The 14870-nt window shown below is 39.1% G+C and overlaps 1 protein-coding gene across 3 annotated transcripts in view; it reads right to left on the bottom strand.

Annotated features, from left to right (window-relative positions):
• Positions 1-14870, bottom strand: part of CADPS2 (calcium dependent secretion activator 2) — a 284907-nt gene that overhangs the window by 141158 nt on the left and 128879 nt on the right. For all 3 annotated transcript variants that reach the window (XM_088521873.1, XM_088521874.1, XM_088521875.1), the window contains exon 7: positions 6481-6592. In XM_088521873.1, the coding sequence (XP_088377999.1) occupies positions 6481-6592 (112 nt within the window). The remainder of the gene's footprint in view (positions 1-6480; positions 6593-14870) is intronic.

Raw genomic sequence — 14870 nt, 5'->3', positions numbered from 1 at the left:
ACTAAGCGTTATGTAAGGAGCACCAGGATGAACTGGAGAAACCAAATTCTTCAACTCCCATGCTCTAGAAAAGACACTTTTTCTGCCTAAAATTACGAGTATTTAAACCTATGAATAGCAGTGTGTGCCCTACATGTAAGACCAAATATCGCCTCATTTGTATTTTCCAGGAGCTTTTATCAAGCAACAAGACTAATAATTCATTCTATTCCTATAGGATACCTATACAAGCTTTATCCTTTCACACTTAAAAATGTAGTGATTCAAAAAGATAAATGAGGCCCATGCAAATGGAGACAACAGGCAAATTTTATGTTATGAAATAAACAGCCATTACTACTTGGCACAACCAGTTGCCAAATGGAGCAATACTGACATGATCTGCTAGTCATTGCCTAAGTGAAGATCACGGGGAAATTTCCTAGTCAAATACATTCTGTTTCACTGATCTTAAAATTATAGACTAAAAATTACTGAAGCTGATTTGGAGTAGGAAGTCGATGCCTGATTACAAAGTAGGAAGCCTTTAACGTTTGAGTAATTCTGGCCACTTAGGCCTAGGTGACACTTATTTTTGCTCTTCTACTATGACCCTTCTCGCATAATTTGGAAGATTGGAGCTATTTAGAGTTACGCCAGCTCCTTCCCCAAATGCCCCAAGAGCAGGTTACCATAGCTCTGCATCTGAGGCCTTTGGACTTCTAAGTCTTGACTCACTGTCCCCACAGCAAATGGAAACAAGCTAAAACAAGGGAATAGGATTGGAAGGAGAGGCTGAAAAAGGAAAAAAAAAAAAAAAAGAAAAAAAAAATGGTAAGTGTCCTGGAGAGCATCCTGGAGGGTGCTCACAAAGGGAGCACCCAGCCTCCATGGGCACCTACTGGGCAATCTGTTGCTTTCCAGCTCTGATTGTATTATAGCTGAAACTTCAATACAACATTTTCAAAAAAGGTGGTTAAAAATCCCCAAATCCCAAGAAAGAACTAGGAATACTTTGTAATTTATGCAATCAATGGGCATCTGCTGATGCTGCCACCTGAACATTTTCTTCAATTGATTTTAGCACTCTGTAAGCATTGTCTAAGTGCTTCCCAAATAGCCTCTTTCCCATATCTAAGGGAGAACAAGCCTGAGTGAAAAATATGCTCAGAAATTCTAAAAAAAGACACTCTCAGAGGAGATACTGAGAAAACCCCTCTTAGTTTGGAAACAATAACACTAAGCCAGACATAATATGGTGCTCACAGGCAGACTGCTCAGGGGATAAGAGAGAGAGAGAGGAGGAGGGAAGGAAAAAAAAGCAAACCGTTATCGTTTTCTGAACTTAAAAAAAGATGGAAAAACCCAGACTTGTAAAACCTCAATCATTTCCAAATGTGATGGAGAAACACACTTCCCCTGATGGCAGGCTTTAAATTAACATATTCACAGTATGAAATCGTCTCCTCTCAGAAGCTCGTTGAATACCATGCAGAATATAAACGATATGCCTGATGCTGTCAGCATTCAGAAACTAGACTGTCAGGCAAGTGTGGATAGCAAGACAGTAAGCTATTTTATAATGTCTTTAAATCAAATTCAGAATAAGAGCACCAATGGGGAAAAAAAAAAAAAAAAACAGAAATCTAATTACTGTTGGCTGCTGATGATTGTGACAAGCAGGTTGGAAGACAATAGTTTTCTTTTAATTGAATAATCGGTGCAAGAAGACTGAGTTATTCCTATATTCAAAAAGTATCACTAAGCAAACACCACCTGCTGTTCTCACATTGTATTCACATGTGTTAAGCAAGCACAATGGTTGTCACTTTGAATTACTAGGTTTGAACATCTTCATACACAAAGTACTGAACAAGGAAAAGTGGGCTCAGGGAGAACACAAGATCTCTGCTGGGATGGAGAGAGACAAACTGCACTCCCACTGACATGGGAATTCCAGAAACCACCAGGTTTCAGGTTTTCAGAAGTATTCCCTGCAAGCTCTGAATGCATCTTCTCACGCGTCCTCAGCTGCTGCGCACACAAACACTAACATTTCTATCAGTGCTACCTTTTGTATGAATGCACGTTATCACTGAAGTGGTCTGAGCCACACAGGAATTGTGATGGGCAATTCAAAAATATGTCATTAAATGAAGTTGTGAGCACTAATTTTCTCATTAGAACAAGCTTAGCTTTACAGCTGTACTCTGCTTCAATTTCTAGCACTTAAATTCCGTGAGTCACTGTATGCTGAAGTCTGTACAAAGACAGCTCGTCACCCATGAAGCTCCCATTCTGCAGATCTCTAACCCAAATACTACCCCTTCCCTTCCTGAAGCACACCTCTCCTTTTTTTCGTTTTTCTTTTTTTTGGGGGGGGGCTTCAGTAGAAAATTGAGATTGTTTAAAAATTCTCCAGGTTGTGTAGAAGACAGAACAAAGTCTGGTTGTGTCTTTTTTTTTTGGAGAGCAATGTCAGGGAAGTTACATAATGAGAACTACCTCCTGTTGTGGAGGCTTGTTCAAAGACAATAGTACCTTGTTAGCAGATAGTTAACCACAAGGGTGTCAGTCTTTGCAGCAGATGGGGGACAGAGCCGAGAAAGACGAGGACTGAGGAACACCTCCCCCTGCCTCGTGTGCGACGTGTCTTGCCAGAAGAAAAGAAACAAAGCCAGACAACCGCGCAGGTGGCCAGATGCTGATTGGTTGTGCGCTTTGCAACACTTGTGTTAAGAAAGTATAAAAAGAAGTCGGTTTGGAAATAAAGTTGTCTCACTCTGCACCCCAGACTGAGTCCGTTTCTTCACAAGGTGCAACAAATGGCGCCCAACGTGGGGCACGAAGACTAGCTGTCTCTCCGGTTGCACCGCCCAGCTGAACTCCCGGGAATCACGCTGAAAGGAAGCGTAAGGATCAAGCTGAAAGGAAGCTTACTTTGTGTGCACACTAAAAGCCTCTTGAAAGGAAAGAGGTAAGCGGCTGGGAACTATGGGTTCATACCTAATGAAGGAACAAAAGGACGATTTAGAAGCTTCTCCTAAAAACTTGAAACCGCAAAGAAAACAATTAGGTGAAGAAGAGCTGCAAAAGGTTCTTGCGTGGGCTTCTAAAGACGATCCTTCGGTGAATAGTAAGAATGTTTTTAATCTGGAAAGATGGGACCAAATTGGGGTCCGACTGTGGGATAGTGCCACGCGCGGTGATAAGGCTGCTGCTAACCTGTTGCCCCAATGGCGAGTTGTATTCGAAATATTGAAATCTCATAGTGGGTTGCAGTCGAACATAAATGACGGGATCGGGGCCCCTGCCATCCCCTCCGCGCCTCCTTTACCTCAATCGTGTCCTGATGAGAATCAGAAAAGAAAACGTGCTGCAAAAGCCTTTGCGGTACTGCCACCTGATGACCAGGACGATGATCCTTTTGGTCCGGGTCCTATTGACCCTGGAAAGGAGCCAGACCTATACCCCCCGGATCCTCACGATAAATGGGCCTCAGTAAAGCAAGGAGCAAAACAAGCAGGGGATGTGGGCGTGCTGAAAGCCTTTCCCGTTATCTGTGCACCAGACCAGAATCCGCGTTGGGAAGGTTTGTCGTATAATGTTACTGTGGACGTGCTAATGGGGGAGGGCGATCACAGTGCTACAACAGCACAAGCAGAAATCCCCCCTGAGGGCCTGCAACAAGTTAAGGCACTTGCTCTCCGGGCCCTTAAGGCCGTTCCGGAGAGTGGTAAACAAAGACAACCTTTTGTTAGCATAAGACAAGATGCGAATGAGCCATATATGAAGTTTTTGGATCGGCTTAATGAGGCTCTGGAGAAACAAATTGATAATGAACAAGCACGAAGCTACATTTTTAAGCAACTAGCAGTTGAGAATGCTAACCCTGATTGCCAGAGAGTTTTGCGGCCACTAAAGGATCCTACTATTGATGACATGCTAAAAGCATGTATTAATGTCGGTACCAAACAGTATGAATATTCACTGATGGCCGAAACATTTGCAACAATGTCTATGAAAAGGCCATGTTTTGCTTGTGGCCAATTTGGGCATATTCGTAAATACTGTCCGAAAACACAAGCAAACAAAGGAGCGCCTGGACTATGTCCGCGCTGCCACAAAGGACAACACTATGCTAATCAGTGTCGATCAAAATTTGATAAGGAAGGTCGACCGCTAGCCCCTTCGGGAAACTTCAAGCGGAGCGCGGCGGGGGGTCGCGCCATGACAGCAAATCACCCCTCAGAGCGGCCTCACCGGGAAGCAGCCGCCGCTTGTGCGCCAGCACAGGCGGCAGCGCCGGGGTGGACCTGGCCACCACAATAGAAGTGCTAATTACTGATACATCAGTTGTGCTAATTCCAACTGGTGTCCACAGCCCCCTGGGGCGAGGAAGGGCAGCACTGTTAATAGGGCGATTTTCAACAACGAGACAAGGGCTGTTTGTGTTACCTGCAGTTATCAACGCAGATTTCATAGGAGAAATTAAGATAATGGTATGGACTCCGATACCACCCTGTACTGTGCCAATGGGAAGATATGGACGATATATTGATTGCTGCAGAGCAAAAGGAAACAGCAGAAGAGGCTCTGCATCAGATTACGCGAGCAGCATCAGCTGCAGGATTAAAAATTGCAGAAGATAAAGTACAGGAAAGTCCGCCTTGGCGATATTTAGGATGGAGAATTTCTGATCATCAAATTCGACCACAATCATTGACCCTAAAGACAGACATAACGACTTTGAATGATCTTCAAAAACTTTTGGGAACTATTAATTGGATCCGTCCCTCCTTAGGGATTTCCACAGAAGATTATCTAGTCCAGTAAATCCGTTTGTAACCTGTCTAGTAGGACAGCCTGTTGATATTTGGTATATTTTGTTTATTGTTAGCATGCCTGCTTTGTTTCTTGTTATGTGTTTAAGGATAGATTGGCCATTTAATTAAGTCATGGCTGTTCAAACAAAAACAAATAAAGAAGGGTGAGATGTGGAGGCTTGTTCAAAGACAATAGTACCTTGTTAGCAGATAGTTAACCACAAGGGTGTCAGTCTTTGCAGCAGATGGGGGACAGAGCCGAGAAAGACGAGGACTGAGGAACACCTCCCCCTGCCTCGTGTGCGACGTGTCTTGCCAGAAGAAAAGAAACAAAGCCAGACAACCGCGCAGGTGGCCAGATGCTGATTGGTTGTGCGCTTTGCAACACTTGTGTTAAGAAAGTATAAAAAGAAGTCGGTTTGGAAATAAAGTTGTCTCACTCTGCACCCCAGACTGAGTCCGTTTCTTCACAAGGTGCAACACCTGTCACAAAGGCATCCTGAATGCCATGAAAGGAAAAGGTGCTAAGTACAGATAAGATCTGGAGTTGGAAATACAAAAGACCTAGAGTTGGAAAGGAGAAGAGGCAGGGAAAAAAACACAAAATAAACATCTGAGACCACTGAATACAGTTACAGCGAAAGCTAAGTTTAATATTTTACACTGAAATATTTCAATTCCCTAAAAATCTTTTAAAGCCTTTCTCACCTTTTGTCCTAGATGCTCAGATAAGCTACAGTGTAATAAAGCAGACCAAAGGCTGTACGTAAAATTTGATAGTTTTGTGCTACAGAGCAACAGATTGTGTTAACACATGCGATTCTTCTTCTTAACCTCTCTGGATTTTAACAGCACCATGTTATTAAGACAACTTTTTCAGGATCACTCCCTCACCTTTTTTCATTGTTCTGCATCCAGATACTACTGAATGCAGCCTACTCACCTCCATGACAGAGGTGCCCCTGAAGCTCCTTGACCACATCTTCCATGGTCCCTGCCCAACTCCCTCCCTATTCCTGTGAGCTCTTCCCCACACAGATACCAGCTCTGCCTTGGCAGACCACAACCAAATGACTTTTGAGGTCTCTCAGAAGAACATGAGCGGCAAGAAAACGCACAGTGCAGGGTAAGTCCTGACTTAAAAAAGTAACCTAAAATGTGGGACAATCTGTTGCATATCCGCCTGCAGCTGGAGGACACAAAGAGGGGAAGAGCCCTGCTGTTCTTCATAAGCTGTCCACACTTGAATGGGAAATATCAATGAATAGAGACTTGAATTTTAAAATATGAGTCCAATCTGCTCCAGCAGGGACACCTAGGGCACGTGGCACAGGGTCCCATCCAGGCGGACTTCGAAAATCACAGAATGCTTAAGGTTGGAAGGGACCTCTAGAGATCATCTAGTCCAACCCCCCTGCACACGCAGGGTCACCTAGAGCACGTGGCACAGGACTGCGTCCAAGCGGGTTTTGAGGAGCTCCTGAGAAGGAGACGCCACAACCTCTCTGGGCAGCCTGTTCCAGTGCTCTGTCACCCTCACTGTTAAGAAATTTTTCCAGATCTCCAGATCTCCAGAGAGGGATATTCTGCAGTAGAGCTAGTGCTGTAGTGAATGCCATATGCCATTTCACAGCATATTATATCAATATACACATTTTCTACACATAATACTCACCCTTCCTAGTTCTTTATCTTCAAGCGCCAGAACACCAGTGCTTTCTGTAAAGAGTTTTACTTTGACGACAGGACGAGGGTGAGTAGTAGTGAAATCCCCTTGAGTTCCCCATCTGCAATAAATAAAAGAACAAAATTGTACAAGGGCAGAGGGAAATTTTAGAGTGACAGGACTGTAACCTTTTGCATAGTATATAAATTATTTCACTTCTAGGACATAACTTCCAAACTATTTTTTGGCTGGGGAGGGCAGGATGGAGGGTGAAGAGGAGAGAAAAGGTACATTTATTATCACCCCAAACTGCACATCTAGATGGGAAAATTGGGTTTTATTTACGATAAGACCAATCAGACTATTGGTATGATTTTTATAATCAAAAATTGGCCTTACAGTTTTAAAGAGCTGAAATTATATCCGCATGGTAGAAAATGGAATCAACAGGAAAGCAAAATAAATAAATAAATAAGCAAAAACCTTTAAATGTATCACTATGCTAGCGATGATTTAAATGCAGCTTTTTACATTATTATGCATGTCATTAATTTGTTAATCATTAACAGAGGCAGGAGTCAGAAAGTACAGCATAATATGAAACTCCCAGCTATAGACTAGCCCATAAGACCACTGTTGCTATCAACAGTTCACAATTTCTATTATTGTTTTGTCAGTTCAGAATGAAACATAGTAAAAATAATGACTTTACTCTCTAGGTGGTCTGTCTTCTGCACTGCCAGTGCCCACTAGTAAACTTTTGCCTTAGGAAAAACAAGCTGCCACGCCGAAAGGATCGTATCAAGAATAAACAGGATATCAGGTACTCAACATTTACTAAGGGCAGTCCAGAAGAAGGGATGGACTGAGTAGAGCATACATTCCTCCATTAGCTATCCAATTTTGTAACAAACATGACTGTCCTGAAATCAAATAATATTGGTACTGAAGGTCTGTCAGCTTTCAACTATTACACAAACAGCTGTAAGTTAAATTTACATTTAAAAGAAGTAATCTTTCAGATTTAAGAATACTAAATGCAACTCATTAATAAAGCTATAGAGTAACTGAATTCTCATCACAAACCTATCTCACAATTTGCATTTTGTTAGTTAAAATATATTTTTTCCTGTTTGCAAAAATTCACATTAAAAAAAAGAAAAAACTTAACAGATTAATTGCCTAGATATCCCATTCACAAGAAATAGGTTCATGACAATTCCTGTCAAGGCTGCTAAAAGAAAGCAGATATAACTGTTAAATCAGTATTACTGAGATGGGCAATGGACTTGGGAGAGACTGGATATACTTAGTTCACTATAATATTAGCAGTAGATTTTCATACACCAGCACCTGATCATATGTCATTCAAGACATTAAGTATCCATTTATTCTGCTTATTTATTAATAATATTTCATTTTAACTAAGTTCTGTTAAAATGAATATCACTCTCAGGTTCTATGTCTTGAAAGCATAAAAAAGGATATCAGATTTTCAGTACATGGACATCTTTAAATTACTGTATATTATATTTGAAAACTTTAGAGAAGCTTCTTTCCCCTCTATATTTGTAGCTAAGAATTATGCAAGTAAATTGTCTCAATTCAATGTTGAGCTATTTGTTGAACTATTTATTTCTGTGGTAAAATTCTGTATAAGTTTCCCATAACTCTTAGTTATTTATTCTACACATATAATTCTACCCAAGAACTATTAAGTTTAATTGTGAAAAATAGGTTAGGACGATAGCTATTGGTTCATGGAACCAATATCCAAACAGTAATAAGCACAATGTAAATCCTGATCGTTATTACCGAAATTTCTTATTCCAGCTTTTAGATCTTACATGCTGATATAATTACATACACCTGTTTTCTCAAAATTTATCATTTTTCTTTTGAAGCACATTTGTATTCTGTCAAATGTATTTATTAATAACTATTAAAATGTTAATATTTCCTGTTCTTATTTTTGCTTCACCTCATTGGAGTAGAGGTATTGGAATATTTTCTTTAAAAGCTAAGCTACTAGGCATATTTGTTTTTATATGTACTTTTTTTAGGATAGAGGTCACGCTCTGGCATTTTCACTGGAGACAATATTGTTTTCCTCAAAAACGTCTTTCTGATCCACATTTTAAAGTCAATCACCACACGAGGGAAGTAGTATTAGTCCTAAGATTGCATAGCTTTTTAACAGCTTAACTGAAGACCTTAACTGCTTCCAACTTTTTTTTTTTTTTTTTTTTGGAAACACACAAGCTTAATTCCATCCTCCTTTTTCCTTTTTTCTTTTCCTATTTAGGTTTGCCTATTATTAAAACTTCTCTTGGATGTCTATCCCCTCAGGCATGCATGGAGGCAGCGACACACAAAATTTAGGCCGCTCGCAGCAAGCGGGAGCAAACCAGTTCCTACCCTTTCCTCACTCCTTATTGCCAGGAAAGGCCTTTCTAGATCACAGTTCAACTTAGTGACAGGCAAATAAAAGATCCCCTGTGTCAGAACAGACAAGCTTCTAAAAATCCTGCAAAATGTTCAAAGATGAACCAGTGTCTTTTTGCCATTGTGTCATGGCATGCCTTCAAATGGCAAGAATACCTTTGTCATTATCTTGTTTTCTACATGTCTTGGGAGCAAAGAGCAGTATTTCTTATGCAGCATTTAAATTAGGACAGTTGCACATTCTTTCATGAGCAAAAATATAATTTCCCTCACAAAAATAACATTTCTAGAGGGATAGTGAAGTATACTGCTGAAGAAGCTTAGTGAGTTTATTAAATATGATTAAGTCATTGACCCATGACCTTTTCTTCACAAATGGGAATTGAATTATGAGAGAGAGTAACAGTAGAAAGGAGGAAGGATGAGGGGAAGAAAACAGGAAGAGGAAAAGGAAGAAACAGTGAAAATCTCAAAAAAAGCACAAATAAAAAAATACTTTCCCCCCAAAAAATTTATAACACATGCAAAACCAGTAAGCTTTCATGATTATCTTTAATATTAGAAATTCTTGTGTTATTTATCAGAAAAGTCTGAGAATTACAATCTTCCATGTGATTTTATTATAAATTGTCTCTTTTCCTAAAAGAAAACTCAAACAAACAAAATTTCAACCCTGTTACCAATAAAACAAAGATTCCTTTAATATGAAAAACTTTAGCTATGTTGCAGACCAAGTTACCAGAATGCTTAATAAACTCTGACATTTTACCTTTACCTGAAAAATACACAGAATTCTTTAAACACAAACATACCAACATCTATCCGGAATCTTTCTACATCAATCTTTAAGAAATCAAAGTGAACTGATTCCACAGTTCGGACAAAGAACCTTTGAAGACGAAAATGCTACAACCTATTACACTGGCAAATTTAATATGCATGCAGCTTTGGGGTATTAATAACAACAAAGAAAAAGCTATTAGATTGTTCTTTCCAAACTCTGGAAATGCATCTGCCTTCTTTGAAAAGATATATAAAAAGACATTTCTTTGAAAAGACATATCTTTGAAAAGACATATGGACAAACAAAAGACTATAAAGGACCTTCAAACAGAAAGGCTGGAGAAAAAAATAATAAAAAAAATCTGTAATAAAATGGAGAGCTAGCCATAGTTTCAATTATCCAACCTAGGGAGATGATAGTAAGTGTCTATATTGGGGTTAAAGTGGGAGAGACAGCTATCTTCTTTAAAGATTATTCTACCACCACCTCTCCTTTTTTGTTTTTTTCTGCTAGGCTTTTGCAATAGAAATGACTCCTTGCCTAAAGTCAGTAATCCTCTCTCTAGCCCTCTCTGGTCAGTTTAGTCCTGTAATTACAGAACAGGGCTGTTGAAATTTGTTCCCATTTAGACACTATTCTGTATCACTGAACAAAAAAACCTAGCAACCTATTTCACTAGCACTCAGCTTAAATTTTGTTGGAAAATTGCTTTGAACACTAGTTTTTGAGTATGAGGAAATCATTTCCCCATCATTTCTAAACTAGTTAGAATTAGTTGTGTTTTTATTATTCTCACCAACACCAGAGCAGCAAAGCAAACAGGGCTTGCTGCAATAGTTGGAAGGTATTCAGGTATTGTTTTGTGAGGTGTGGAGGCTGAAGAAACACAGAATGATTATGGTTGGAAAAGACCTTCAAAATCATCGAGTCTCACCTAAGCCCTTCAACACCATGCCTGCTAAGCCAGTCCGAAAGTGCCTTATCAATATGTTTCTTGAACACTGCCAGGGATGGTGACTCCACCACTTCCTCAGGCAGCCTTTTCCAATGCTTGACTACTCTTTCGATGTAGCAATTTTTCCTAATATTTAACCTGAAACTCCCTTGGCGCAACTTGAAGCCATTTCCTCTTGTCCTATTTTCGGTAGGTATTTTGGAGAAGAGATGGACCCCTGGCCTCACTACTGATGCCTCCCACACTGCTAGTATGTAAGATCTTTAAAGGCCCGTGATGCAGTGTACAAACAATTTGTACAACAGAGTTCAAAAGTCCCTTGCAAGTACCAGCACAAATGCAGTTTGTTTTTCTCTCTAATACAGATCGCCCCTGAGCTTTAATGCAGGCATAATTTATCAAGTCATGAAGCTAAGAAAACAATCAGGGCAGATCAGTAATGCTTTTGTACTTGGGTTTTGGAGTGTATTCTCTGACTTTTGCTGTCTTGGTTCTTTTTCTTGTCACTAATGGCTCAGTAAATGCTCCAGTATAGCTGCACTGGAGTGAACATATGAAAACACTGGCCAATGCATCAGTGAGTAGGGCAAAGATGGATCACTACCATAACTGACTTTGGAACAACAAATGCAGCAACAGCTCACTGGGTTTTATGTGAAAAACAGAAAACAAGAAAGCTGGAAGCAGCATTTTGATCCTGTTTAGGTCAAATTATGTTGCAGATAATTTATTTTGAGTTTGCTTCGTTATGGACATATAGAATGGTGGAAGAAAGGGTGAGGAAGAAAACCAGGCAAAATAGCAGATCCAACTTCTGAAGTGCCATTTACAATAAGTAGTAGCTCTTCAAAAACTGGTAAATGTAAACAATGGTAGTGCTTTATATTCATACTAGCACAAGTCTGAACTACCAAATGAACGTAAGCAATGGAACCAGCTACGCAGCCAGGTCCTGACACAGCGGAGGGCAGGAGCAGGCTGGAAAATCATTACCTGTCTGCCAGAAAACATCCCTCAGTTGGTTTACAATGCAGAGGCACCAACAGTTTCTAATGCAAGCTATGATTGGGGTCCCCTATATAGGATAGATCTATAGATGATACTTTAAGGAAGATTTTATTTTTCTTTTTTTTTTTTTCCTTTCTAGAATATTCCCTTTCAATAGGAAATGGGTTAAAGCTTTTCAGTCTGACTCAGTATACAGTCCTTCAAAATTCTTTTTACAATTTCAGATGTCTGCAGCAAAATAATTAAAGTCTCCACTCTGAAGCTGCATGAGAACTGACAGGTCAATCTGAGCCATTTATGCAGTGCACATTTACATATTATGTCTCTTCTAATTTCAAAACGTTTCCTTTTCCTTTTTATTGGACTCATGCACGTCAGAAACTCAGAAAATGACCGACTCATTTTTGCTCTGTGACAGACTAGGGTAGCTTAAGCAATGAATGCAATGCTCTTGACCTGAGGGGGAAAAAGGGTTTTTAATAAGCCTGACATAAGCAAGAATTAATTTGACTCTCTGCCAGTCAAGAATTTTTCATACTGATATAAAATTATTTTTATCTTTAACATGATCAACTGTGAATATCAGTGGATATCACACTGTGGATGATCAGGTTCTAGGTAGTTACTTGTGGGGGAAAAAAAACTTTGCAAAAGATATTTTTTATATTTTGTCATTTTTTCATCTACAGGTTTCTAATGCCCACTGCTACCTTTGAAATTTCCAGCTAGTAATTCATCGATGTTCCAGAGAAGTCTCCTTGTGATCTATTAAACTATATAAGTTTTAGGGCTATTGAGACTGTGGTAGATTAGTCGCCACTTTCACACGCTCAGAGCAATTCTCAATTTATGGATAGATGTTCAATGATTTTTACTCATGTGAACAATTTTGGATAACTGGATGGGAAGTGCTAAGCTTTTTTCAAGAGACTGTAAATGTGTACTCATACAGTATTGATATTAAGAAATACGATTATTGTCTTTTTTTTAAATCTTGTTGCAAAGTAGTCAAAGGAGGCAGAAATCTATGTGCTAAATGCTGCAGCGCTTCTGTGCTAAACGCTCTCAATGTATTGCCAGTTGCCAGCTGCAGTACAGGCAGAATAGACCTCTGAAAACACTAAGGCTATAAAAGATGTTCCATGTTCTCGCTCTATTTTTCTTTTGCGACATTATTTTCCTTTGTATGTAACATTTTTTGCCTACACATTCTCTTTATGATAGAAATTGGGCTTATTTGAAGATTGGTCAACTTCCAATTTAAGCTACATCCTTTTTACGATGTTTGCACAGAGGAACTTTGCACTGACACCATAATTACTGACAGTGTCTATTCCCAAAGTTATTTCTTTCATTGCAAAAGAGTCCCTGGATAATCCCACTACCAGCAAGAATCTAGATATTATTTCAGGAAAAGATTTATCATTGTGTCACAGAATCTATTTTAAGCCAATTTATTTTTCTAATTCATTTCAGAACACATCTGTTTACCTGGAAACTGGAGAAAATAACACTCTCAAAATTCTCATTATAATCACAATATGTTACTCAAAAATCTTCTTTACGAATCTTACATGGTATAGAATATTATAACATTTATTATTCTAAGCAAACATTGAGAAATTTTGTTTTAGACTTTTTTTCCTGACAAAATACTAAGTATCATATACTTAATATCTATGCACTAAGACCACTTGATTTTCCCACAGATCACTGCTCTCCTTTTTGCCTTTTTGAAACCAAAACTGGAGTGTATTGGTCTGCTAAGTGCCTTCTTTAAAGTTGGAATCATGGTTTCCATTTCTGGATCTGTAATCTATGCCCACCTGGTCATTTCTATACAGTTTAGATACATGCTTAATTAAGGAAATATAGAGATCTCTAATTTCTTTGGACTAGAAATTGCACTCACGGTACAAAAAGCAAGATGAATTTTCAAGAAACAAGAGAGGGACTCATAGCAATAGTCAATAGGCTACTCCGACACATCTAACTAAATTGTTGTTTTGAGCCAGATTAGAACCCCTCTAGTCTAGGTCAAAAGAAGATTTGTGAAGTATTGTGACAGCATGGAGCTGCTGACGTGTCTCACCCTGGCAGCTGCAACTCCCTATGCAGAGATGGAGAAGATGTAAGAGGAGGTGAGAAGCTCTATCAGCTGTGCAAGCTTCCCCAGAGCAGCCTCACAATGATTTTTCAACTAGGAGGCTTCATTCAGCCAAACAAAAATAGACTTACATCTATGTCTATCTGTTTCTGGCTTTTCTACTGAAACTCCCAAATAGAATATTAATTGGTACTAATTGTTTTTAGTTCTCCTCCACTAAGAACGGAAAAAAAAAACAACAAACATTTCCTTTTCTCTTGTGAGCGCAGAGAATACCCAACTATTTGTCAAGGACTGACTACCAGGATGCTAGATGAGAAACCATGGCCTTAATGCTAACAGCTTTATCACACAACCCACTAGCATATTTATTTTCTATACTTTTGAAAATAATGCTAGTTCCCCTTTTTCTGAAAGTTTTCTAATTGGGAATAGTTGTTAAAATACTGATACGCAACTGACAAGTTCATTATGCTGCATCAAGAATTTAATATGATAATGATTATTTCTTATATGCTACATAACAACCATTATTTCATTCAATGTATACTTAGGTATATATTTCAGACAACCTCAGTGTGATTTGAATTTAACATTTGAAAACACAGAGTTCACATATCTGTACCTTGTAAAAGCAGAAATACCCTGTTTCCCTTTGATTCTTCTTTAGGTAGCTGTCAAAAACCACCCTGAAATATCCTCAGTTAATCTATATAATGCTTATAATGGCTCAGGTTGCAAATATTTTTCTTGGTAAAAGGAAAATCTACATTTTCCTATTACTCTATTTAAAATTACTCATTTATTTTTATGAAAGTGAAAGGAGCCTAATTTCCTTCTTCAGAGCAAATACACTGAATTGCAGCTGAGAGGCAGTGTGTTAAGAAACTTCCAAACAACCCAAAATGTCTTTTCTACAGCGGAGGCACAGAAAAACCCTATGCTTAGGTAAACCAAACCGTGTGCTTGGCCCATGGTTATGTTATTCACAGCTAACCTCATGTGCTCTTTGATATATGTGATATTTCTTTAAATACATTAACAGCAAAAGGAAAATCAGGGAAAACGTGGGTCCGCTGGTGGACGGGATGGGCACCCTG

The sequence above is a fragment of the Tinamus guttatus genome, unplaced genomic scaffold (assembly GCF_059628265.1).
Source record: "Tinamus guttatus ecotype Peru unplaced genomic scaffold, ASM5962826v1 Tinamus_guttatus_pri_ptg000138l, whole genome shotgun sequence".
NCBI lineage: Eukaryota > Metazoa > Chordata > Aves > Tinamiformes > Tinamidae > Tinamus > Tinamus guttatus.
Note: the sequence above shows the minus strand (reverse complement) of the source record. Positions and strands in the feature narration are given on the sequence as shown.